Here is a 24,129-nt window from a genome sequence, read left to right as displayed (position 1 = left end):
TTATTTATCTCTAATTTTCAGCACACATTTGTTTACATCCCTGTTAGTGAGCATTTCTCCTTTGCCAAGATAAATCATCCAACTGACAGGTGTGGCATATCAATAAGCTGACTATACAGAATAATCATTACAAAAGGCCACTAAAGTGTGCAGTTGTCACACAACACCATGCCACAGATGTCTCAAGTTGAGGGAGAATGCAATTGGCATGCTGACTGCAGGAATGTCCACCAGAGCTGTGGCCTGAGAGTTGAATGTTAATTTCTCGACAGAGGCGGCTTAGAGAATTTGGCAGTACATCCAACCTGCCTCTCAACCGCAGGCCCAGGACCACCACATCAGTTTTCTGATCAAACTGTGGGTTTGCACAACTGAAGAATTTCTGCACAAACTGTAGAAACCATCTCAGGGAAGCTCATCTGCATGCTTGTTGTCCTCACCAGGGTCTTGACTTGTCTGCAGTTCGGCATCATAACTGACTTCAGTGGGTAAATGCTCACCTTGAATGGCCACTGGCACACTGGAGAAGTGTGCCCTTAATGGATGAATCCCAGTTAACTACCGGGCAACTGGCAATATGGTGTCGTGTAGGCGAACGGTTTGCTGATGTCAACGTTGTGAACAGAGTGCCCCATGGTGGCAGTGGGGTTATGGTATGGGCAGGCATAAACTATGGACAACGAAAACAATTGCATTTTATCTATGGCAATTTGAATGCAGAGATACCTCAATGAGATCCTGAGGCCCATACAACACTCCTTCCGTGGCCTCCAACTGCTCTTAAACGCTAGTAAAACCAAATGCATGCTTTTCAACCGTTCGCTGCCTGCACCCGCGCACGCCTGACCAGCATCACCACCCTGGATGGTTCCGACCTTGAATATGTGGACATCTATAAGTACCTAGGTGTATGGCTAGACTGTAAACTCTCCTTCCAGACTCATATCAAACATCTCCAATCGAAAATCAAATCAAGAGTCGTCTTTCTATTCCGCAACAAAGCCTCCTTCACTCACGCCGCCAAACTTACCCTAGTAAAACTGACAATCCTACCGATCCTCGACTTCGGCGATGTCATCTACAAAATTGCTTCCAACACTCTACTCAGCAAACTGGATGCAGTTTATCACAGTGCCATCCGTTTTGTCACTAAAGCACCTTATACAACCCACCACTGTGACTTGTATGCTCTAGTCGGCTGGCCCTCGCTGCATATTCGTCGCCAGACCCACTGGCTCCAGGTCATCTACAAGTCCATGCTAGGTAAAGCTCCGCCTTATCTCAGTTCACTGGTCACGATGGCAACACCCATCCGTAGCACGCGCTCCAGCAGGTGTATCTCACTGATCATCCCTAAAGCCAACACCTCATTTGGCCGCCTTTCGTTCCAGTTCTCTGCTGCCTGTGACTGGAACGAATTGCAAAAATCGCTGAAGTTGGAGACTTTTATCTCCCTCACCAACTTCAAACATCTGCTATCTGAGCAGCTAACCGATCGCTGCAGCTGTACAGTCTATCGGTAAATAGCCCACCCATTTTTACCTACCTCATCCCCATACTGTTTTTATTTATTTACTTTTCTGCTCTTTTGCACACCAATATCTCTACCTGTACATGACCATCTGATCATTTATCACTCCAGTGTTAATCTGCAAAATTGTAATTATTCGCCTACCTCCTCATGCCTTTTGCACACAATGTATATAGACTTCCCCTTTTTTTTCCTACTGTGTTATTGACTTGTTAATTGTTTACTCCATGTGTAACTCTGTGTTGTCTGTTCACACTGCTATGCTTTATCTTGGCCAGGTCGCAGTTGCAAATGAGAACTTGTTCTCAACTATCCTACCTGGTTAAATAAAGGTGAAATAAAATGTTTAAAAAAAATTGTTGTGACATTCATCCGCCACCATCACCTCATGTTTTAACATGATCATGCACGGCCCCATGTTGCAAGGATCTGTACACAATTCCTGGAAGCTGAAAATGTCCCAGTTCTTCCATTGCCAGCATGTTCCACTTCCCGCCAATATCCAGCAACTTCACACAGCCATTGAAGAGTGGGACAACATTTCACAGGCCACAAGAAATTAGTTGAAGTACTTTATGCAAATAATAATTTAAGTAGGCCTTAGACACTCACTGTATATAAGACAAATAAAACCCAACATTTTACCACTGATCAACTTTATACGATGGTGCTATCTGCATATCTGTATTCCCAGTTGTGAAATCCATAGATTAGGGCCTAATTAATTAATTAAAATTGACTGATTTCCTTATATGACCTGACTCAGTAAAATCTTTGACATTTTTGCATGTTGTGTCGGTATTTTTGTTCATTGTAGTTCTGATACAAAATGTTTTGATGATGAACCCGAAAAATGGCACAAACTGACAGAACAAATGAACGGGTGAGTTTACAAAAACTCTCCTCCCCTCACGTTCACTAGCACAACACATGTAATTAGTAGCTGCATATTTGTTGTAGCTGTGCTTAAAATACCTTTATATGGCAGGGCAAAGCGCTACCATAATGAGCATTTAACATGGACGTAGGCTGTTAAAACAACTTCATTGAAATTTAAAACCTATTCTAAACTAGAAGGCCCATACATCTCAATGATAACACATACTAAGACATTAGAAGCTGCACAGTTTCACAATCATTTTGCAATCCATATAAATACATGTCCTGCACCATTTACGGCTCATAGCGGCATTTTGGCCTAAGAGCTGAAATACTCCCTTGAGCTGAGAGCGCTTCTCCGGTCTTCCACCATGTTCCCTGCAGGATGAGAGACATGTTGGCAACTAGAGCACGAGATGAGAGCAGTTACATAGGCAGCTGAACTAGATTAACTTTGCATTCTTTCAAAATGGAGAGTATTATAATTCAGTGGGAAGAGGGGAAGCACATACACTCAAGCTCTGAGGCTGGCTGCATCTGAGTGTTGTAGTGTTTCTGCCGTGTGACAGTCAACACAGCAAAGTTCACCTCCTCCTCCACCCCTCGTCCTGCACGGCGGGTAGAGGAGCAGACAGTGTTCTGAGGGGTGGGGTGGTGTTGTGGGGACTCCAGGTCTAGATAATGATTCTGAAAACAAAGGACAAGGCAGCTCCAAGAGCCAAACCCAGAGACAGGAAGAACGCCATGATGGTCCCGGCCGTCTCCGCTTCGCGTTGTGCCACTTTCCTGTATGGAAATAGGAGGGACAAAACACATGACCAGGAGAAGAAAACAGGACTGTATACAAAATGATGAACCAGTGCAATGTCTTTTTCGTCATGAGAAGACTGTGAAAGTACAGTGTTTCTCAACCTGTGTTACAGGAACCGGCAAGCTATGGTTCCCTTCTATGGAGTACCGCTTGCAAACTGACTATAATTAGTCAGCTTTCCAGCTGAGGAACCAGTCAGCAGTGCCGGTCCCTGATACAGAAGGTTGAGAACTCTGCTGTAGTTGTCACTGGCGATGGTCTTACTTTGGTCCGAAGCACATGCAGAGGCTGGCCAGGTATCCATTGCTGAAGGAGAAGAGGATAATGAAGACGATGTACCAGGCGTCGTGGGCGAACAGCACGGGCAGGTTGTTCCTGGGCTGGACGTTACACAGCATAAAGAGAGGCACAAAGACCACACGGAGACCCACCATGACGGGCAGGATGACGCTGTTCTTACCGGGCTGACAGGAAAAAGAGACATCGTACATCAACACATCATACAGATGTCAACACATCGTACAGATCCACTCCAATCTTATACTGTATACCCTGTTTAAAACAGATCACTTATGAATGTGAACCCTGATCGCAATCACCTCTCTTCATACTGGATTTTGTCAACAAGAAAGTTGCTGGTCAGGTGTGTTGAAATGTCAGGTTGCTGAGGGTTTTACACACTTCCTGTGTAGCTTCAGTAATGTAAACTGAGGGGGGGACAGTAGTGCAAGGTTATGTAGCCTGAGACAGAGCCACGCCCTGGATAAGATGGGGTCTGAAACCCACACACATTCAAATGAAAAGCTTAGACAAGGAGCCTGTGAACTCAGGGAATTCAGAAATGGCCTCCAAATGAAACCTTGAGTTACAGAATTCAGAGCAGGCAGGAGAAATAAACAACACACTATAAACTCAATTAGTTACATTATAATGAGGCCTACTATATGCTTCAGCACGAAGTGAGGCTAATAAAACACAGCACTGTAAAAAGGGATAGTGAAACATTTTCTCTGTGAAATCATTTAACTATTCCACCCGTGGCCAAGCTTAATTGCATTTGATTATTTCAATTGGATTGGATAGCAGTAGGGCCTGGAGAATAGAACACAACAGAGCATTGAGTGGTGTGAGGCTGATAGGGTTCAGGGCAGGTTTTCAGATGGGCTGGAGATTAGATTAATGAGGTACTCACAGCTGGCTAAGGGATGTTCTAGGGTCAGCAATGTGTTATCAAGACTGTATCGCAATCTAATGGTTTAGATTGTCTGGCCAAAATATGTTGAATCACGGTATAATGGTAGCCATATTGTAGTCAAAGCAATTTCCTTTAATGTAAATTAGTCAGAATCACAGGAGGTTGGTGGCACCTTAATTGGGGAGGGCAGGACTGTTCTAAAGTAATCATAGGGGTCATGATGCGGAAGGGAGGGGGCGGAGGTAGAATTAAATAGAAACAGAACACCATCTAGATCTCTATGGGGAAACCTCTCAGCCAATGAATGACAGACTCCAGAGCTGGGAGCTGTTACAGCCCCAGTCATGAGATCTAGTTAAAAACAGGAAGCTACTCCAAATCAATAGGGGGTCTTTATTTTCACCACTCCTCAACCACCCACCAAAACCGACTTCCTTTCAGCAGTCACACAACCTCTTCATCCTAAAACCACAAGGGCTTTTTTCCAATACAAACCACTGGCCTACACAGCAACTGTTCTGTTCCAAACCAGATTTTTCACAGAATTCTGAACGATTGATAATACATTTAATTTGTAAAAAGCTTCTCACACACAAGGCGCAAATATAAAATAATCCAAAACAGACAACAAACAAAGATATATACCAGGTGACATCAGATCCAGAGGACATGAACAGAATTAGCAGAATTAGCAACTGCATGGTCTTGAGCTGTGCCATAAAAGGAGGACAGTCCTACTAGTGTCTGGAAGTGCATTCCACAGCCGCGGAACAGCGCAACGGATAGCCCTGTCACCCATAGTTTTTAGTTTGCTACGAGGCTGCTGAAGTTAGATGGAGGAGCAAAGGGTGCGTGTGGGGAAAAAGAGTAGAATGAGGTCAGACAGGTACTTGGTTCCAGAGTTGTGGATACCTTGGTAGGAGTGTAGTCGGTGCGCGAGCATATGGAGAGCCCGTGGCGTTTGGATAGCACTGGAGTGATGTGCTCGTGGGGGGTGTGGGTGAGGACACATGCACCACAGTTCTGGAAACATTGTGTCCTGTTTCAGAGCTTGGCAGATGCGCCAACAAACAGGCCGTTACAATAGTCCAGACGGGATTAAATAAAGGCGTGGATGAGTCACTCAGATGCAGGATGTAATCCCATAGGTCGTAACCTGGCAATGTCTTTGGTCACACTCTTGATATCAGCCTCAAACGAGAGCCGACTGTCAAATATCACACCCAGGTTGCGGACCTCACTGGAGGGGAGGACCTTGACACCATGCCAAAGCAGCAGCTACTCTTCCTGGGGTCCAGCTAAATTAAGGCAGGTTATACCATTTTAAAACATTACAATACATTCCCAGATTTTACAACACGCTGTGTGCCCTCAGGCCCCTACTCCACCACTACCACATATCTACAGTACTAAATCCATATGTATGTATAGTGTGTATGTGCCAATGTTTGTGTTGCGTCCCAGTCCCCGCTGTTCCATAAGGTGTTTTTTTAATCTGTTATTTTAAATCAAATTTTACTGCTTGCGTCAGTTACTTGATGTGGAATAGAGTTCCATGTAGTCATGGCTCTATGTAGTACTGTGTGCCTCCCATAGTCTGTTCTGGACTAGGGGGCTGTGAAAAGACCTCTTGTGGCATGTCTTGTGGGGTATGCATTCAACATGTCAATACCTCTCATAAATAAAAGTAGTGATGAAGTCAATCTCTCCTCCACTTTCAGCCAGGAGAGATTGACATGCGTATTATTAATATTAGCTCTCTGTGTACATCCAAGGGCCAGCCGTGCTGCCCTGTTCTGTGCCAATTGCAATTTTCATGAGTCCTTTTTTGTGGCCCCTGACTACAAGACTGAACAGTAGTCAAGGTGTGACAAAACTAGGGCCTGTATGACCTGCCTTGTTGATAAGAAGGCAGAGCATCGCTTTATTATAGATAGATCTGGCATGGGTCCTGAGATCCTCAAAAGGTTCTACAGCTGCAACACAGAGATGCACTGGTTGCATCACTACCCGGTACGGCAATTGCTCGGCCTCTGACCGCAAGGCACTACAGAGGGTAGTGCGTACGACCCAGTACATCACTGGGGCTAAGCTGCCTGCCATCCAGGACCTCTACACCAGGCGGTGTCAGAGGAAGGCCCTAAAAATTGTCAAAGACCCCAGCCACAGACTGTTCTCTCTACTACCGCATGGCAAGCGGTACCGGAGTGCCAAGTCTAGGACAAAATGGCTTCTCAACAGTTTTTACCCCCAAGCCATAAGACTCCTGAACAGGTAATCAAATAGCTACCCGGACTATTTGCATTGTGTGCCACCCCCCAACCCCCTCTTTTTATACTGCTGCTACTCTCTGTTTATCATATATACATAGTCACTTTAACCATATCTATATACTACCTCAGTCAGCCTGACTAACCGGTGTCTGTATGTAGCCTCGCTACTTTTATAGCCTCGCTACTGTATATAGCCTGTCTTTTTACTGTTGTTTTATTTCTTTACCTACCTTTTGTTCACCTAATACCTTTTTTGCACTATTGGTTAGAGCCTGTAAGTAAGCATTTCACTGTAAGGTCTACCTACGCCTGTTGTATTCGGCGCACGTGACAAATACACTTTGATTTCATTTATCCCCATCTTAGCTACTACTGCATCAACATGTTTTGACCATGACAGTTTACAAATTAGTGTTACCCAAGTAGTTTAGTCATCTCAACTTGCTCAATTTCCACATGATTTATTACAAGATTTAGTTGAGGTCTAGGGTTTTGAGTTGAGGTTTAGGTTTAGGTTTAGTGAGTGTTTTGTTCTAAATACAATGCTTTTAGTTTTAGAAATATTTAGGGCTAACTTATTCCTTGCCACCCATTCTAAAACTAACTGTAGCTCTTTGCTGAGTGTTGCTGTCATTTCAGTCTCTGTAGTAGCTGACGTGTATAGTGTTGAGTCATCCGCATACATAGAAACTCTGGCTTTACTCAAAGTCAGTGGCATGTCGTTAGTAAAAATTGAAAAAAGCAAGGGGCCTAAACAGCTACCCTGGGGAATTCCTGATTCTAACTGGAATATATTAGATAGGCTTCCATTAAAGAACACCCTCTGTGTTCTGTTAGACAAATAACTCTTTATCCACATTATAGCAGCCATAACACATACGTTTTTCCAGCAGTAGACTATGATCGATAATATCAAAAGCTGCACTGAAGTCTAACAAGACAGCCCCCACAATCATTTTATCATCAATTTTTCTCAGCCAATCATCAGTCATTTGTGTATGTGCTGTGCTTGTTGAGTGTCCCTCCCTATAATCATGCTGAAATTCTGTTGTCAATTTGTTTACTGTAAAATAGCATTGCATCTGGTCAAACACAATTTTTTACAGAAGTTTACTAAGGGTTGGTAACAGGCTGATTACTTGCTGAAATAGCCAAAGGGGGCTTTACTATTCTTGGGTAGCGGAATGACTTTAGCTTCCCTCCAGACCTGAGGGCACACATTCTCTAGTAGACTTAAATTGAAGATGTGGCAAATAAGGAGTGGCAATATCATCTGTTATTATCCTCAGTAATTTTCCATCTAGATTGTCAGACCCTGGTGGCTTGTCATTGTTGATAGACAACAATAATTTTTTCACCTCTTCCACACTGACTTTACACTGACTTTGTAGTGGCATTGGCAATGTCAGTGCTTGTGGAAACAGAGCTTTTTATGTTGTCAGCATAAAAGCGAAAGCCCTGTCTGTTTCCTCAAGATGTTTCCCAGTGGCAGCATTCAGATATAAAACATTAGTAGCCCGAGGACAGAGCCTTGAGGGACTCCCTGTCAGACCACAACTGTCTGACCTACTAGGATGGCTACAAACTAGTAGCGATCAGTGAGATAGGACCTGAACCAGTCCAGGACAGTGTCTGACAGGCCCCAAGAGCTTCTCCATGCGGTCCAGCAGGATGGGGTGGCTGACCCTGTTGAATACTACACAGAGGTCCAGCAGTGTGAGGATGCGGGCAGCCCCAGAGGCAGTATTCATGAGGAGTTTATTGATGACCCTTACGGAGTTTATTGATGACCCTTACCAGGGCAGTCTCGGTGCTGTGTCTAGCTCTGTAAATCCGACTGGACGGGTGTCTCAGCATGATTTCACTCATACAAGGTTTCCAACTATAATTCCATTCTATTCACTTTGATGGTGTGTGGAGGAGGGGTTACAACCCCTATAACGTCATGTAAACCAGGCAGTAATCTGGATCAGATTTGGATTAACATTTTTGAGAAGTTAAGGTATTTTTAAACAAAAGTGTTATGTCATTGTTATACTGTTGTATGGGAATCATTAGCCTATCCTTCTCCTCTCCCTTTTAGATTGATGAGATGCCAAGACATTCTGATCTATGGTCCAGTGAAACGTCAAAGAAGTTGGCCAAGGGGAAAAATTGGTCAGGCCAGGGGGAACCATTTTAAGGGAGCACAGATGTTGAGTAGGAATCTACACCAACAAGCCTTTGTCTGTTTGAGACAGTGTCAGTGGAACTAGTGCTCAGGGCCTCAAGACTCACCCACATACACACGGCCGTCAGACTCCTTCCTGCCCAGTCCATCACGTTGAAGAGCAGGAAACACGACACAGGGATGAAGTATGTATCTGTGGCCACAAAAGGACAATAAACCGCATGGTGAATAACAAGTCCACAGACTTAAAATCAATACTGGAAACTATTTGAGCAAAATCGCAAGGGCAGATGTTTGGCATTGTCCTTGCTAGTTTTTTTTATATAGAGGATGAATGCTATGAGCCTGTATGCTGGTCACTCTCTTCACACACCATTTATACAGCAAAACACAGGTGAATAAAGACTTGTGTAATCATTTACAACATAAACGCTCCCTTAGCACACTCACCCCAGGCACCTCCATCGGCCATGGTGGATCTGACATCAACTGTGACTGCAGGAAAAGTTCCGATGGTGATGGTGAACACGAAGCACACAGAGAGGGCCATTACCCAGATCTACAAACACAGGACAAAATAAGTCCAACATAAGTGGGTGGTTTTAGGCCCCCCCACCAATTTCCTTACTTGGGAGAACCACTTAGTTGATATTATCTTTGTGCAGGTCCCTTGCCTGTTTAAAGATGGCAAACACAGATATCGTGGGCTTGGCTTCCTCCTCTGTCAGACTGACCACTGGCCTCTTCTCTGCTGGGCTGTCTGTCACACAACGCAAAAGTCTGTATGATTCCTCACATCCTCTTTTGTTGTTAGCGTTACACAGATAGAGATGCAAAATAATCTAATTTAAAGAAGAACTGAGAATTAAATCAAGAAACATACATAAACAAGCAAACTATAGTTATACTATAATCCAGCGAGCCCTGGGCTGAGTACACTACTACACACAAAAGGAGAAACACATTTCTCAATGGCTTCAGGTTTTATAAGCCGCGTCTTGTTACATGTCATTCCAGCTGCTGACTGTACCTTTTTTCAATAGGTTCATCTTGTTCTCCTCATCTCCGCCGGCTGGCTTGGATCCATTACTTTCCAGGTAGTACTGGAAAAACTCCTGCGAGGTAGGGAGAGACTTTAAGACAATTCAGCACATTTGCCAACCCACATGATTTATTTATCCTTATACCAGGTACGTTGACTGATAACATCGTTTTTTTTTACAGCAACAACCTGGGGAACAGTTACAGGGGGAGGAGAGGGGATGAAATGAGCCAATTGGAAGCCAGGTGGCTATGATGGTATGAGTGCCAGATTGGAAATTTAACCAGGACATCGGGGTTAACATCCCTACATATTATTATTATCAGGTTACTGAATCTGTCCATATAGCTGAGTAGGAGGACACATTATGGATACAGGCCAGGGGGCTTTATAGTGCTACACCCTGCTAACGACTTCCCTCAGATAACCTTGTTGAGCCAATGACGACTTCCCTCAGATAACCTTGTTGAGCCAATGACAACTTCCCTCAGATAACCTTGTTGAGCCAATGACGACTTCCCTCAGATAACCTTGTTGAGCCAATGACGACTTCCCTCAGATAACCTTGTTGAGCCCCGGACAAAGTATTTTGAGGTCAGAGCATCCCATTAGGAAGACCAGATCAGTAGGGGTCAATGTTCTGTGTAGATTAGAGCAGCTATTCTAAACTGGTGGGTCGCAACCCAAATGGTTTTGAATGGGTCGCAAGTTTTTTTAATGAAAAATACTCCAGTCTGAACTTAAACAACTAAAACCAGGTAGAAAGTGTGTAGAAATCATAATGATTTTATATTTTAACCTCAACTATATTTCTTGTGGTCTCAAACCAGTGAGCTTAACATTCTTCATCAAGGACTGAAAATGAAAGGTGAGACTTGTTCCCTTTTCATATAATTGGTACATTTACGAGCATTAACCACAGTTTTCCAGATTAAATTTTTTTTTTTTTTTAAATCAACATGTGAATATTGGATTGAGGCAGACAACTTGGTTAAATTTGGGTCCCAAGGACAAAATCAGTTGAGAGCCACTGGATTAGAGTGTGTTAGTTGGAGGTTTTACCATACTGGGCAGAGCGAGGTAGGACAGGATGGCCAGGAAGATGACCACGCACGCAGTGATGAAGTAGCCAAAGGCACTGTCCTGCAGGGCTGAGCCACCTACACACAGAACACAGGGTCATGACCAGGAAGTGCTTACTATCTTCATCCTGGAATAGAAGTTATGGACCTGCTGTGAGTGTTAGACATACTGGCCAGGGCACAGATCATGGAGAAGGCAGCGAAGGTTCCAGCGAGACCCTGTCCACTCATGATAGGTGTGGTGTAGGAGGCCGGCAGCATTGCAGCCAGGCCAAACAGACTGCCTTGCAGCACTGCCCCAAACGCTGGTTAGAGAGAGAGAGGGGGGAGAAAATTAAGTCAATTTAGAGAGAGAATGAGGGATTGTAGATGTTGGATAGAGGGAGTAATACATTTGAAGGCAAGAAAGGGAAAACAACTTTATTGGAAGAAAAGGTCATGATATACTCAAAAGAGGAAGATCAAGACAGGTAGGGTTGGCACATCACAGAGACATAAAGCAAAAACAAATGAGAACATCACAAGGGTTGTTTTACATAAAACATTATTTCATTCACCCCCTTTCCTAGTATACACAGTATTCACCCAGTCCTCCCCTCTGGCAGAACCTAAACAGCCGGAGAAGCTGCTCCTCATCAGGCATCAGGATCAAACCAACAGGAGAGCAAAATGGGGGTGAGCGTATCCTGTTTTACGTCCCATTTTAAACAAGCCAACTCCATAGCAGATGGTGTGAGTGGTGAATGAGTTGTGTGTGTGTGAGCTTGGTGTGTTAGGTATGAGGTAGGTTGGGGTCCACTTACAATTGATGCAGATGATTTTGATGATGGTGAGAGAGAAGAAGGGGAGAGGGCCCATGTCCACTTTGACCAGCACCGCCGTCAACAGAAACACCACCAGGATCACAGACAGGCAGCCGGCGATACGCCAATTCTGAGGAATCCTAGGGGAGAGGTGAGGGAAGAGTGAGAAAGGAGGATAAAAACAGATGACATTCCTACGACTATTTAGACCGAAGTGGAGGTCACCGATGGACGACTAGGGCTGGGAATCCCCAGGGACCACAAATACTTTGGTTCCAAAACGATATGCATTGCGATTCTCACAATTCTATGTATTGTGATTCGATACTGATTTTATTGCTATTCAATGTTCCAAACATATTGCTCACCATATGTCTGCTGTAGAGGGACAAGAGAGATCCATGAGAAAACGAGTTTTGATCAGTCATGGAAATAAGTGCTGAAAACAAATTGGCTCCCTATTTAAAAAGATGGAGAACAAGCTATGAAGGAAAAATAGTGGAGTTTTGGTGCAGGAACAGCCAACTAGCGCAAAAATAATGTTGCGATTTTGTTAAAACGATACATTACTCAGGGTTGAAATGAGAGGGAGGATTACAGGTCTTTTCCTGGATCAAAATGGGGATTAGGTGGTGGGCGTGGAGCGGCGTGGCCAATGTTGCAGTCGCAGACCAACATTTTGAGGCCCTTCTGTTGGCCGCAGTGACAAAATGATGCAGTTTAAAAGCACATTTTCTGCAATTCTACACATCTTGCCATGGGGCTAGGGTTGGCGACCCCTATTGGCAAACCCCCCACCTCCAAACATTAAAAAAAAAGAATCACAAAAAACAAGACGGCTAAAAAAGGACCGCTAGCATGAGCTTGTTGGAGCTGTGGCACAAAATCAGTGTGTGTGTGTGTGTGTATATGGTGCGTTTGTCCGATGCGCCAGAAATCATGTAGGCCCCAGCTGCAGAGCATGCAACTCTGCTGTCCCAAGAACTGGATAATTATTCAATGATTTGCATTTTTGCCTAATCTTCCTCTCTTTTTAGACCTAGGCTTTTATACGTGGCATGTAGGTTCTAGAAATGGCTAATAATAGGCTATGGAAATAGGCCTACTGTACACTGTTTCTTTCATAAGCTTTGCTCAGCTGTAAGTTCTCTTTGGACTTTTCCCATCTTGATATTGTTTGCTCAATTTGTGATATTGTTTGACAATATTGGTCATTTAAAATAAAGCTGATGGAAAATCACCTAGAGACTGACTTTCACAATTGCTCCCATTTGAAAACTGCAACTTTAGGACAATAAACACTATTAGAATAGCGAATTTGGGAAACACTTCAACTTGTCTTCATGCTTTTGACAGAATATTTTAAATTGGTATGACTTGTTTTTTGATTCGCAGCAAGGAGGATACATGAATAATTTATTTTAGACTAAGCTTTGCTCAACTGGCTTTTTAAAACTACTCATTTGTTTTTTCTATTTTGCTAATGTTTGTTCTACCTTGCTCATTATTGTCAAACTTGGTCATTGTACTGTTGTCGGAGGAAATTAGCTCCAATTAAGCGCCGTCCACAGGGTATGGCATGGCATTGCAAAATGGAGTGATAGCCTTCCATCTTCAAGATCCCTTTTACCCTGTACATACAGTGGGGAGAACAAGTATTTGATAACCTGCAAAATCGGCAGTGTTTCCCACTTACAAAGCATGTAGAGGTCTGTAATTTTTATCATAGGTACACTTCAACTGTGAGAGACGGAATCTAAAACAAAAATCCAGAAAATCACATTGTATGATTTTTAATTAATTTGCATTTTATTGCATGACATAAGTATTTGATCACCTACCAACCAGTAAGAATTCCGGCTCTCACAGACCTGTTAGTTTTTCTTTAAGAAGCCCTCCTGTTCTCCACTCATTACCTGTATTATCTGCACCTATTTGAACTCGTTACCTGTATAAAAGACACCTGTCCACAGACTCAAACAGACTCCAACCTCTCCACAATGACGAAGACCAGAGAGCTGTGTAAGGACATCAGGGATAAAATTGTAGACCTGCACAAGGCTGGGATGGGCTACAGAACAATAGGCAAGCAGCTTGGTGAGAAGGCAACAACTGTTGCAATTATTAGAAAATGGAAGAAGGTCAAGTTGACGGTCAATCACCCTCGGTCTGGGGCTCCATGCAAGATATCACCTCGTGGGACATCAATGATCATGAGGAAGGTGAGGGATCAGCCCAGAACTACACGGCAGGACCTGGTCAATGACCTGAAGAGAGCTGGGACCACAGTCTCAAAGAAAGCTATTAGTAACACACTACGCCGTCATGGATTAAAATCCTGCAGCGCACGCAAGGTCCCCCTGCTCAAGCCAGCGCATGTCCAGGCCCGTCTGAAGTTTGCCAATGACCATCTGGATGATCCAGAGGAGGAATGGGAGAAGGTCATGTGGTCTGTTGAGACAAAAATAGGCAAACTCGCCGTGTTTGGAGGAAGAAGAAGGATGAGTACAACCCCAAGAACACCATCGCAACCGTGAAGCATGGAGGTGGAAACATCATGCTTTGGCGATGCTTTTCTGCAAAGGGGACAGGACGACTGCACCGTATTGAGGGGAGGATGGATGGGGCCATGTATCGCAAGATCTTGGCCAACAACCTCCTTCCCTCAGTAAGAGAATTGAAGATGGGTCGTGGCTAGGTCTTCCAGCATGACAATGACCCGAAACACACAGCCAGGGCAACTAAGGAGTGGCTCCGTAAGAAGCATCTCAAGGTCCTGGAGTGGCCTAGCCAGTCTCCAGACCTGAACCCAATAGAAAATATTTGGAGGGAGCTGAAAGTCCGTATTGCCCAGCGACAGCCCCAAAACCTGAATGATCTGTAGAATGTCTGTATGGAGGAGTGGGCCAAAATTGCTGCAGTGTGTGCAAACCTGGTCAAGAACTACAGGAAACGTATGATCTCTGTAATTGCAAACAAATGTTTCTGTACCAAATATTAAGTTCTGCTTTTCTGATGTATCAAATACTTATGTCATGCAATAAAATGCAAAATATTTACTTAAAAATCATCCAATGTGATTTTCTGGATTTTTGTTTTAAATTCTGTCTCTCACAGTTGAAATGTACCTATGATAAAAAATTACAGACCTCCACATGCTTTGTAAGTAGGAAAATCTGCAAAATCGGCAGTGTATCAAATACTTGTTCTCCCCACTGTATCTCCCACTTTACCACCACCAATGCACCCCCGGACCATCACATTGCCTCCACCATGCTTGACAGATGGCTTCAAGCACTCCTCCAGCATCTTTTCATTTTTCTGTGTCTTACAAATATTCTTCTTTGTGATCTGAACACCTCAAACGCAACACTTTTTTCTAATCTTCCTCCATCTAGTGTTTGTTCTTTTGCCCATCTTAATCATTTTATGGGCCAGTCTGAGATATGGCTTTATCTTTGCAACTCTGCCTAGAAGGCCAGCATCCCAGAGTCGCCTCTTCACTGTTGATGTTGAGACTGGTGTTTTGCAGGCACTATTTAATGAAGCTGCCAGTTGAGAACTTGTGAGGCGTCTGTTTCTCAAACTAGACACTAATGTACTTGTCCTCTTGCTCAGTTGTGCACAGGGGCCTCCCACTCTTCTTTCTATTCTGGTTAGAGACAGTTTGCTCTGTTCTGTGAAGGGAGTAGTACACAGCATTGTACCAGATCTTCAGTTTCTTTGCCATTTCTCGCATGGAATAGCCTTCATTTCTCAGAATAAGAATAGACTGACGAGTTTTGGGAGAAAGTTATTTGTTTTTTGCCATTTTGAGCCTGTAATCGAACCCACAAATGCTGATGCTCCAAATACTCAACTAGTCCAAAGAAGGCCAGTTTTTCAACTGTGCTAACATAATTGCAAAAGGGTTTTCTAATGATCAATTAGCTTTTTACTGATAAACTGATAAAACTAGATTAGCTAACACAACATGACATTAGAACACAGGAGTGATGGTACAGACATTACCAGCCAAAAGTTCAGACACCTAGTCATTCCACGGTTTTTCTTGAAAACTATGAAATAACCCATATGGAATCATGTAGTAACCAAAAGTGTTAAACAAATCAAAATATATTTATATTTGAGATTCTTCAAAGTAGCCACCCGTTGCCTTGATGACAGCTTTGCACACACTTGGCATTCTCTCAACCAGCTTCATGAGGTATTCACCTGCAATGCATTTCAATTAACAGGTGTGCCTTGTTAAAAGAACATTTGTGGAATTTCTTTCCTTCTTAATGTGTTTGAGCCAATTAGTTGTGTTGTGACAAGGTAGGAGTGGTATACAGAAGATATCCCTGTTTGATAAAAGACCAAGTCCATATTATGGCAAGAACAGCTCAAATAAGCAAAGAGAAACATCCATTACTTTAAGACATGAAGGTCAGTCAATCCGTAACATTTCAAGAACTCCGAAAGTTTCTTCAAGTGCAGTCGCAAAAACCATCAAGCACTATGATAAAACTGGCTCTCATGAGGAGCGCCACAGGAAAGGAAGACCCAGAGTTACCTCTGCTGCAGATGATAAGTTCATTAGAGTTACCAGCCTCAGAAATTGCAGACCAAATAAATGATTCAGAGTTCATGTAACATACAGTGATATATGTGCATGCAAAGAGCAAACAACAAGCTGCACAAGAACTCACTACTGTAATGGTCCAGGTTACAAAGTGGCTCAGTGACTCGTGTTTGCATCTCAATGTGAAAAAAACAGTTTGCATGTTCTTCACAAAGAGAGCAACAGATGCTACTGAGCCAGATGTCTATGTGTCAGGGGAGAAGCTCCAGGTGGTATCCGATTTTAAGTACCTTGGCATCATACTTGATTCCAACCTCTCTTTTAAAAAGCATGTGAAAAAGGTAATTCAAATAACCAAATTCAACCTAGCTAATTTCCGATTTATACGAAATTGTTTGACTATAGAGGTAGCAAAACTGTACTTCAAATCTATGATACTCCCCACTTAACATACTGCTTGACTAGTTGGGCCCAAGCTTGCTGTACAACATTAAAACCTATTCAGTCTGTCTACAAACAGGCTCTCAAAGTGCTTGATAGGAAGCCCAATAGCCATCATCATTGTCACATCCTTAGAAAGCATGAGCTCTTGAGTTGGGAAAATCTTGTGCAATACACCGACGCATGTCTTGTATTCAAGATCCTTAATGGCCTGGCTCCCCTTCCACTCAATATTTTTGTTAAACAGAAAACCCAGACATATGGCAGCAGATCCACAAGGTCTGCCATGAGAGGTGACTGTATAGTTCCCCTAAGGAAAAGCACCTTTAGTAAATCTGCATTCTCTGTGAGAGCTTCCCATGTCTGGAATACAGTGCCATCAGACACACATAACTGCACCACATATCACACTTTCACAAAATGCTTGAAGACATGGCTAAAGGTCAATCAGATTTGTGAACATGGTCCCTAGCTGTGTGTTGCCGCTCTCCATGTTGTCTGTTGTCTGTAGCTTGTGAGGTGTGGAAACACTTTGTTGCTTTTATGAATTTTGTCTTGCTGCTTTTTGTTCTATGTTGCTCTGTCTGTATGCTACGTCTTGATTGTCCTATGTTGCTATGTCTTGCTTGTTCTATGTTGCTATTGTCTATATTGTAATTGTTTTTAATTGTTTTTAATAACCTGCCCAGGGACTGCGGTTGAAAATTAGCCGGCTGGCTAAAACCGGCACTTTTACTGAAACGTTGATTAATGTGCACTGTAAAAAAAAAAGAAAAAAGAAATACATACACATCTCAACTTTTCAGAGGAGACTGCCACTTCGACCATGGAAAGAAACCACTACTAAAAGGACACCAATAATAAGAAGAGACTTGCTTGGGCCAAGAAACACAGGCAATGGACATTAAACTGATGGAAATCTGTGATTTTTGGAACCAACCGCCATGTCTTTGTGAGACACAGATTAGGTGAATGGATGATCCCTGCATGTGTAGTTCCCACCATGAAGCATGGAGGAGGTGTGATGGTGCTTTGCTGGTGACACTGTCTGATTGATTTAGAATTCAAGGCATACTTAACCAGCATGGCTACCACAGCATTCTGCAGCGATACGCCATCCCATTTGGTTTGCACTTAGGACTATCATTTGTTTTTCCAAAGGACAATGACCCAACAAATCAAAATCAAATCAAATGTATTTCTATAGCCCTTCGTACATCAGTTGATATCTCAAAGTGCTGTACAGAAACCCAGCCTAAAACCACAAACAGCAAGCAATGCAGGTGTAGAAGTACAGTGGCTAGGAAAAACTCCCTAGAAAGGCCAAAACCTAGGAAGAAACCTAGAGAGGAACCAGGCTATGTGGGGTAGCCAGTCCTCTTCTGGCTGTGCCGGGTAGAGATTATAACAGAACATGGCCAAGATGTTCAAAGATGTTTAAGATGTTCAACACAGCTACATGCAGTGTAAGGGCTATTTGACCATGAAGGAGAGTGATTAAGTGATTCATCAGATGACCTGGAATCCACAATCACCCGACCTCAACCCAATTAAGATGGTTTGGGATGGGTTGGACCGCAGAGTGAAGGAAAAGCAGCCAACAAAGTGCTCAGAATATGTGGGAACTCCTTCAAGACTGTTGGAAAAGCATTCCAGGTGAAGCTGGTTGAGAGAATGCCAAGAGTGTACAAAGATATCATCATGGCTAATTTGAAGAATCTCAAATATATTTTGATTTGTTTAACAATTTTTTGGTTACTACATGATTCCATATGTGTTATTTCATAGTTTTGATGTCATCACTATTATTCTACAATGTAGAAAATAGTCAAATAAAGAAAAACCCTTGAATGAGTAGGTGTGTCCAAACTTTTGGTTGGTACTGTATATTGTCCACATACTATATCTGTTTTTTGTGATTTTAAGATAATACTGAACCTTTTACATCCCCAAAATGATACTGTTTGGACATAAGCTCTGCCGCCAAATACTTTGGCGGCCCATACAAGACTTTTCATGCAGACAAAAACCTTGATTAGCAGAGATAAGTTAAGTTTACATGAGGCACCATTCAGGGTTAGGGTGAGAACTATGGTTGTTTAGGGGACTGTGAGGAAAATGCATTGAGTGAGGATAAGGGGACATTTAAACCGGCAGGGATTGAGGATAAGAGTGGGGTATCAATTCAATGTGCTTTTAAGATGAATGAGGTGTGGTTTGAAGTGAGTCCTGGGTTTCCTAGAGGTTACAGTAGGTTATAGTGACCATTAGTTCTAACTATACCTCTGGTGGATGAAGGAGTTGAGGCAGGTGAAGATGAGCAGGGGCACCATGGCGCACAAGGTCATCACGTTGTTGAACTTGGACTCTAGGATGCTCCTCGTGTCTCCCTCCACCACTGTGGTGTTGGCTGTCAGAATGGCTGAGCCCTCAACGGCCGGGTCCTTCAGTCGGTTGGTGAAGTACTAAAAAGAAGCAACAGGGTAAAGGAGAGAGAGACTTGGGGGTCAGCTCGTGACCAAAACTAATGAGAGTCAATGTTTTCATAATGCTAGCCTGCTGTCCAGGGCCAGTGCAGGGATTAAGGATATTGCTAAAAGTTTGAACTCCCCCTGCGATGAACCAGGGGTTTGTAGCGGTTTACAAAAGTGGTCTCAATAAACATGTCCTCCCTCGAGGCAGCTCCAGAAGCTCCCTTTGGTTAGAGTAGGTGTATTATTTAAGACCAGTTATATTACCCTTTTAAAGAAATAGGAACTCAGTCTGTGTGCCTTAACAGCATATTGTTCTACTTGACAACAGCTCTAAGTCTGATTTCTCATGGTTATCATAAGGAAACAGTTGTAGAAGAATGAAGAACAGTTACCATGGTTGCAGTCATGAAGAAATTCCATGGCAGGAGGGTTCCCAAGCCAAGGATGAAAAAAATGATCCACACTGCATTATACCTGACAAAAACAAATTTACACCAGTAATGTTAGTACAGTGGGGCAAAAAAGTATTTAGTCAGCCACCAATTGTGCAAGTTCTCCCACTTAAAAAGATGAGAGGCCTGTAATTTTCATCATAGGTACACTTCAACTATGACAGACGAAATAAGAAAAAAAAAATCCAGAAAATCACATTGTAGGATTTTTTATGAATTTATTTGCAAATTATGGTGGAAAATAAGAATTTGGTCAATAACAAAAGTTTCTCAATACTTTGTTATATACCCTTTGTTGGCAATGACAGAGGTCAAACGTTTTCTGTAAGTCTTCACAAGGTTTTCACACACTGTTGCTGGTATTTTGGACCATTCCTCCATGCAGATCTCCTCTAGAGCATTGATGTTTTGGGGCTGTTGCTGGGCAACACAGACTTTCAACTCCCTCCAAAGATTTTCTATGGGGTTGAGATCTGGAGACTGGCTAGGCCCCTCCAGGACCTTGAAATGCTTCTTACGAAGCCACTCCTTCGTTGCCCGGGCGGTGTGTTTGGGATCATTGTCATGCTGAAAGACCCAGCCACATTTCATCTTCAATGCCCTTGCTGATGGAAGGAGGTTTTCACTCAAAATCTCACCATACATGGCCCCATTCATTCTTTCCTTTACACAGATCAGTCGTCCTGGTCCCTTTGCAGAAAAACAGCCCCAAAGCATGATGTTTCTACCCCCATGCTTCACAGTAGGTATGGTGTTCTTTGGATGCAACTCAGCATTCTTTGTCCTCCAAACACGACGAGTTGAGTTTTTAACGAAAAAAAGTAATATCTTGGTTTCATCTGACCATATGACATTCTCCCAATCTTCTTCTGGATCATCCAAATGCTCTCTAGCAAACTTCAGACGGGCCTGGACGTGTACTGGCTTAAGCAGGGGGACACGTCTGGCACTGCAGGATTTGAGTCCCTGGTGGCGTAGTGTGCTACTGATGGTAGGCTTTGTTACTTTGGTCCCAGCTCTTTGCAGGTTATTCACTAGGTCCCCCCGTGTGGTTCTGGGATTTTTGCTCACCGTTCTTGTGATCATTTTGACCCCACGGGGTGAGATCTTGCGTGGAGCCCCAGATCGAGGGAGATTATCAGTGGTCTTGTATGTCTTCCACTTCCTAATAGTTGCTCCCACAGTTGATTTCTTCAAACCAAGCTGCTTACCTATTGCAGATTCAGTCTTCCCAGCCTGGTGCAAGTCTACAATTTTGTATCTGATGTCCTTTGACAGCTCTTTAGTCTTGGCCATAGTGGAATTTGTAGTGTGACTGTTTGAGGTTGTGACATCTGTCTTTTATACTGATAACAAGCAAGTTCAAACAGGTGCCATTAATACAGGTAACGAGTGGAGGACAGAGGATCCTCTTAAAGAAGTTACAGGTCTGTGAGAGCCAGAAATATTGCTTGTTTGTAGGTGACCAAATACTTATTTTCCACCATAATTTGCAAATAAATTCATTAAAAGTCCTACAATGTGATTTTCTGTATTTTTTTCTCATTTTGTCTGTCATAGTTGAAGTGTACCTATGATGAAAATTACACACCTCTCTCATCTTCTTAAGTGGGAGAACTTGCACAATTGGTGGCTGACTAAATACTTTTTTGCCCCACTCTATATGTATACCAGTTGTATCCATAAAATACATATCCACACAGCATTGAATGATTGCAGGCAAAAGCAAAAAGTTCTAAGTCAATGCACTCACTTGTCCCGTGGAGCGTTGATGGCCGTCATTTTCCTGAAGCAGGAACCAACTCTTCAGTCAAAATGTGGCACGGATTCTGAAAACGAGACATTTTCATAAATTAGCCTAGTATTTTTAGAGGCCCCTTCCTAAAGCAACGATATTCAAGCAAAACAGGATAAAGTTCAGGAGAATGAAATCAACCTGTTTTTCCCCCTGGTGATCTATATTTTTTATTTAATAAAATCTAACAAAATGCATTGTTATATTTTCATAACTTTTCCACATCGTATCTCCAATAATTGATTTACATTTAATTCCACAGGTTCATCACCAGCCAGTTACAATTCCATTTCCTGTCTAACTATTGTAGTTTGCCTAAGGGATACTAAGGAAAACCCTACAGATTCAGCAGGTATTTGTTCTCAAATATCAGTTTATGGTTAGGCTACTTTAAAAAGAAAAATGTATGACCAAATAGACAGAAGCGCATGTCACCAATATGACATCTCAGACAAACATCATCTATTTCTATTTTCTACCTACTACATTTGTAACCTAAAGATAAACCAAGTCCTTGCTTGCCAGGAAAATGGTCTTAATTTAAGATAAGCAGCATATGTAGGCAACAATAGAAATACCAGTGGTTATAACAGCTGACATTATACCAAACCACAAAGTAGCCTATGCAGCTCCAGCATTTCATAATATGATAAAAAGCCAGAAGACGACCTTCAAAACCTTATCAAGCACAATACTGTCATCAACAAACTAAAACATTGTAGCCAAATATGCACATAACTCAAATGTATCATACAAGCCAGCCACAGATTCAGTGTACTGTAATCAGCACTATTTTCTTCTGAGAAACATTTATTTTAAATTACACTTGGTTAGAGAAGTGCAGGGTTAGCCTAAATCCAAGATTTGATTTACTGAAAGGGTGGACCTATGAACAGAATTTCATTTTATACATGGAAGAAAAACCTGGTTAAGAGGTGGTCTCCAAATAACATCCAAACGTCCTTCCTTGAGTCCCTCTTAAACAAAAAGCCCAAGTTCACTGTACACACAGATGGCTGTGCAGAACTCCCAAGCATCCCAACAGCCCAAACAGGTTTAGGCTATCTCACAATGCATCTCATAGTCTCAAGTTATGGATACCATTAAGGAACAGACTAAGCCTCTTTAGATGAAAATGTGCCTAATAGATGATGGAGTTGTCATGAAGAAATGGTCATGGGAATGCACTGTCATTGGTTAAGAGTATTGAATGCAGCTCATTGTGAGTGTTCTACACTGGACAGTATTTTAGAATGTCTCACTGGGATCACATGGGAACCCACAATCCACTGGACTGTGTGTAATGTAAGCTATACATGTGAGCATACTTATTGTTAGGGACCATTGTAGAGGAAGACAAACACAGTAATGGGTCTGCTGCTGCGTTTCATTATGATGTTACCAAGTGGATTCTCATCGTGTGCTTGGTTCTCAGAGAATGTGGTCTCCAAGGTTGTGAACAGTACAGCGGTGCACCCTAGATTTTTATTTTGGCTCTTATTTTGCTTAACCCCTAGAGTCAAAATTGGATTAGCATAATAAAAACATCCACCTGTTTAAGCTGTTTGTTGCATGGTCTGCATCTCAATCCACCACGTCCACTGATGCTAGCCATCCCCACTTGTGGTGAAAGGTGGCAGAGCTAAAGCAGTGTTTGTAAGACCATGAGACATCCTGAAAAATCAGTCTTCTCACGAATGTCTGGCCTACAAAACACTATATTTTTGTTCAAATGCAGCAATTTCAAAGATTTGACTGAGTTACAGTTCATATCAAATTCAGTCAATTTAAATGAATTAATTAGGCCGCGTAGCCTAGTGGTTAGAGCTAGTAACCGGAAGGTTGCAAGTTCAAACCCCTGAGCTGACAAGGTACAAAATCTGTCGTTCTGCCCACTGTTTCTAGGCCGTCATTGAAAATAAGAATTTGTTCTTAACTGACTTGCCTAGTTAAATAAAGGTAAAATTAAAAATTAAAAATATCACATGACTGGGAATACACATATCTTACAAAAAAAGGCAGGGGCGTTGTTCAGAAAAACAGTCAGTATCTGGTGTGACCACCATTTGTCTCATGCAGCGCGACACATCTCCTTCACATATAGTTGATCAGGTTGTTGATTGCAGTCTGAGCCATTGGTGCCACTCAAAAGAATATATGTGAAAATGATTTCCAAGATGTGTACTTCCTGTTTTTTTGTACTCACTACCTTGCGCTGCTCGTGCATTGTTGTCCACAATGTAGGGGGGAAGGTTCTAAGGGATATGCAAGATGGTGATGGACTGATATCAGCCAATTAAAACCAGCGGTTGTTTCGTTCGCTTCTGCCATAGACTTCCAGTCAAGTTCCACTCTGAGGCTCTGTGAAAACAGATGGTTCGACAGAGAGCCGCCTGGTGGACAACATTACTTTATAATGTTACTTTATGACTAACATTATACCCTTATGTCAAGTTGTAAAACTCATAAGCCAATCATAACTACTTCTGGCCCTAAGGCAAATACGGACTGACAACTGTTGAGATTAGAAGTTGCTTTGCCCTTGTAGTCACCCTATAAATCTAAAGCCGTCCCATTACCATCATTCCCAAGAGATCAGACAGTAGTGAGAAAGCAT

At 42.6% G+C, this 24,129-nt stretch overlaps 1 protein-coding gene across 4 annotated transcripts in view; it reads right to left on the bottom strand.

The window, feature by feature from the left end:
- Positions 1-2,090: 2,090 nt before the first annotated feature.
- Positions 2,091-24,129, bottom strand: part of LOC112255674 (equilibrative nucleoside transporter 1) — a 67,424-nt gene continuing 45,385 nt past the window's right edge. For all 4 annotated transcript variants that reach the window (XM_024428562.2, XM_024428548.2, XM_024428543.2 and 1 more), the window contains 12 exons: positions 21,471-21,546; positions 19,658-19,739; positions 19,075-19,256; positions 11,787-11,926; positions 11,154-11,288; positions 10,964-11,061; positions 9,890-9,974; positions 9,534-9,619; positions 9,310-9,418; positions 8,967-9,052; positions 3,486-3,685; positions 2,091-3,196 (listed from right to left, as the gene is read on the bottom strand). In XM_024428562.2, coding sequence (XP_024284330.1) covers positions 3,085-3,196; positions 3,486-3,685; positions 8,967-9,052; positions 9,310-9,418; positions 9,534-9,619; positions 9,890-9,974; positions 10,964-11,061; positions 11,154-11,288; positions 11,787-11,926; positions 19,075-19,256; positions 19,658-19,739; positions 21,471-21,499 — 1,344 coding nt within the window. In that variant the 5' untranslated portion in view covers positions 21,500-21,546 and the 3' untranslated portion in view covers positions 2,091-3,084. The remainder of the gene's footprint in view (positions 3,197-3,485; positions 3,686-8,966; positions 9,053-9,309; positions 9,419-9,533; positions 9,620-9,889; positions 9,975-10,963; positions 11,062-11,153; positions 11,289-11,786; positions 11,927-19,074; positions 19,257-19,657; positions 19,740-21,470; positions 21,547-24,129) is intronic.

This window comes from Oncorhynchus tshawytscha, linkage group LG01 (genome assembly GCF_018296145.1).
Source record: "Oncorhynchus tshawytscha isolate Ot180627B linkage group LG01, Otsh_v2.0, whole genome shotgun sequence".
NCBI lineage: Eukaryota > Metazoa > Chordata > Actinopteri > Salmoniformes > Salmonidae > Oncorhynchus > Oncorhynchus tshawytscha.
This window is presented reverse-complemented; position numbering and strand designations above follow the sequence as displayed.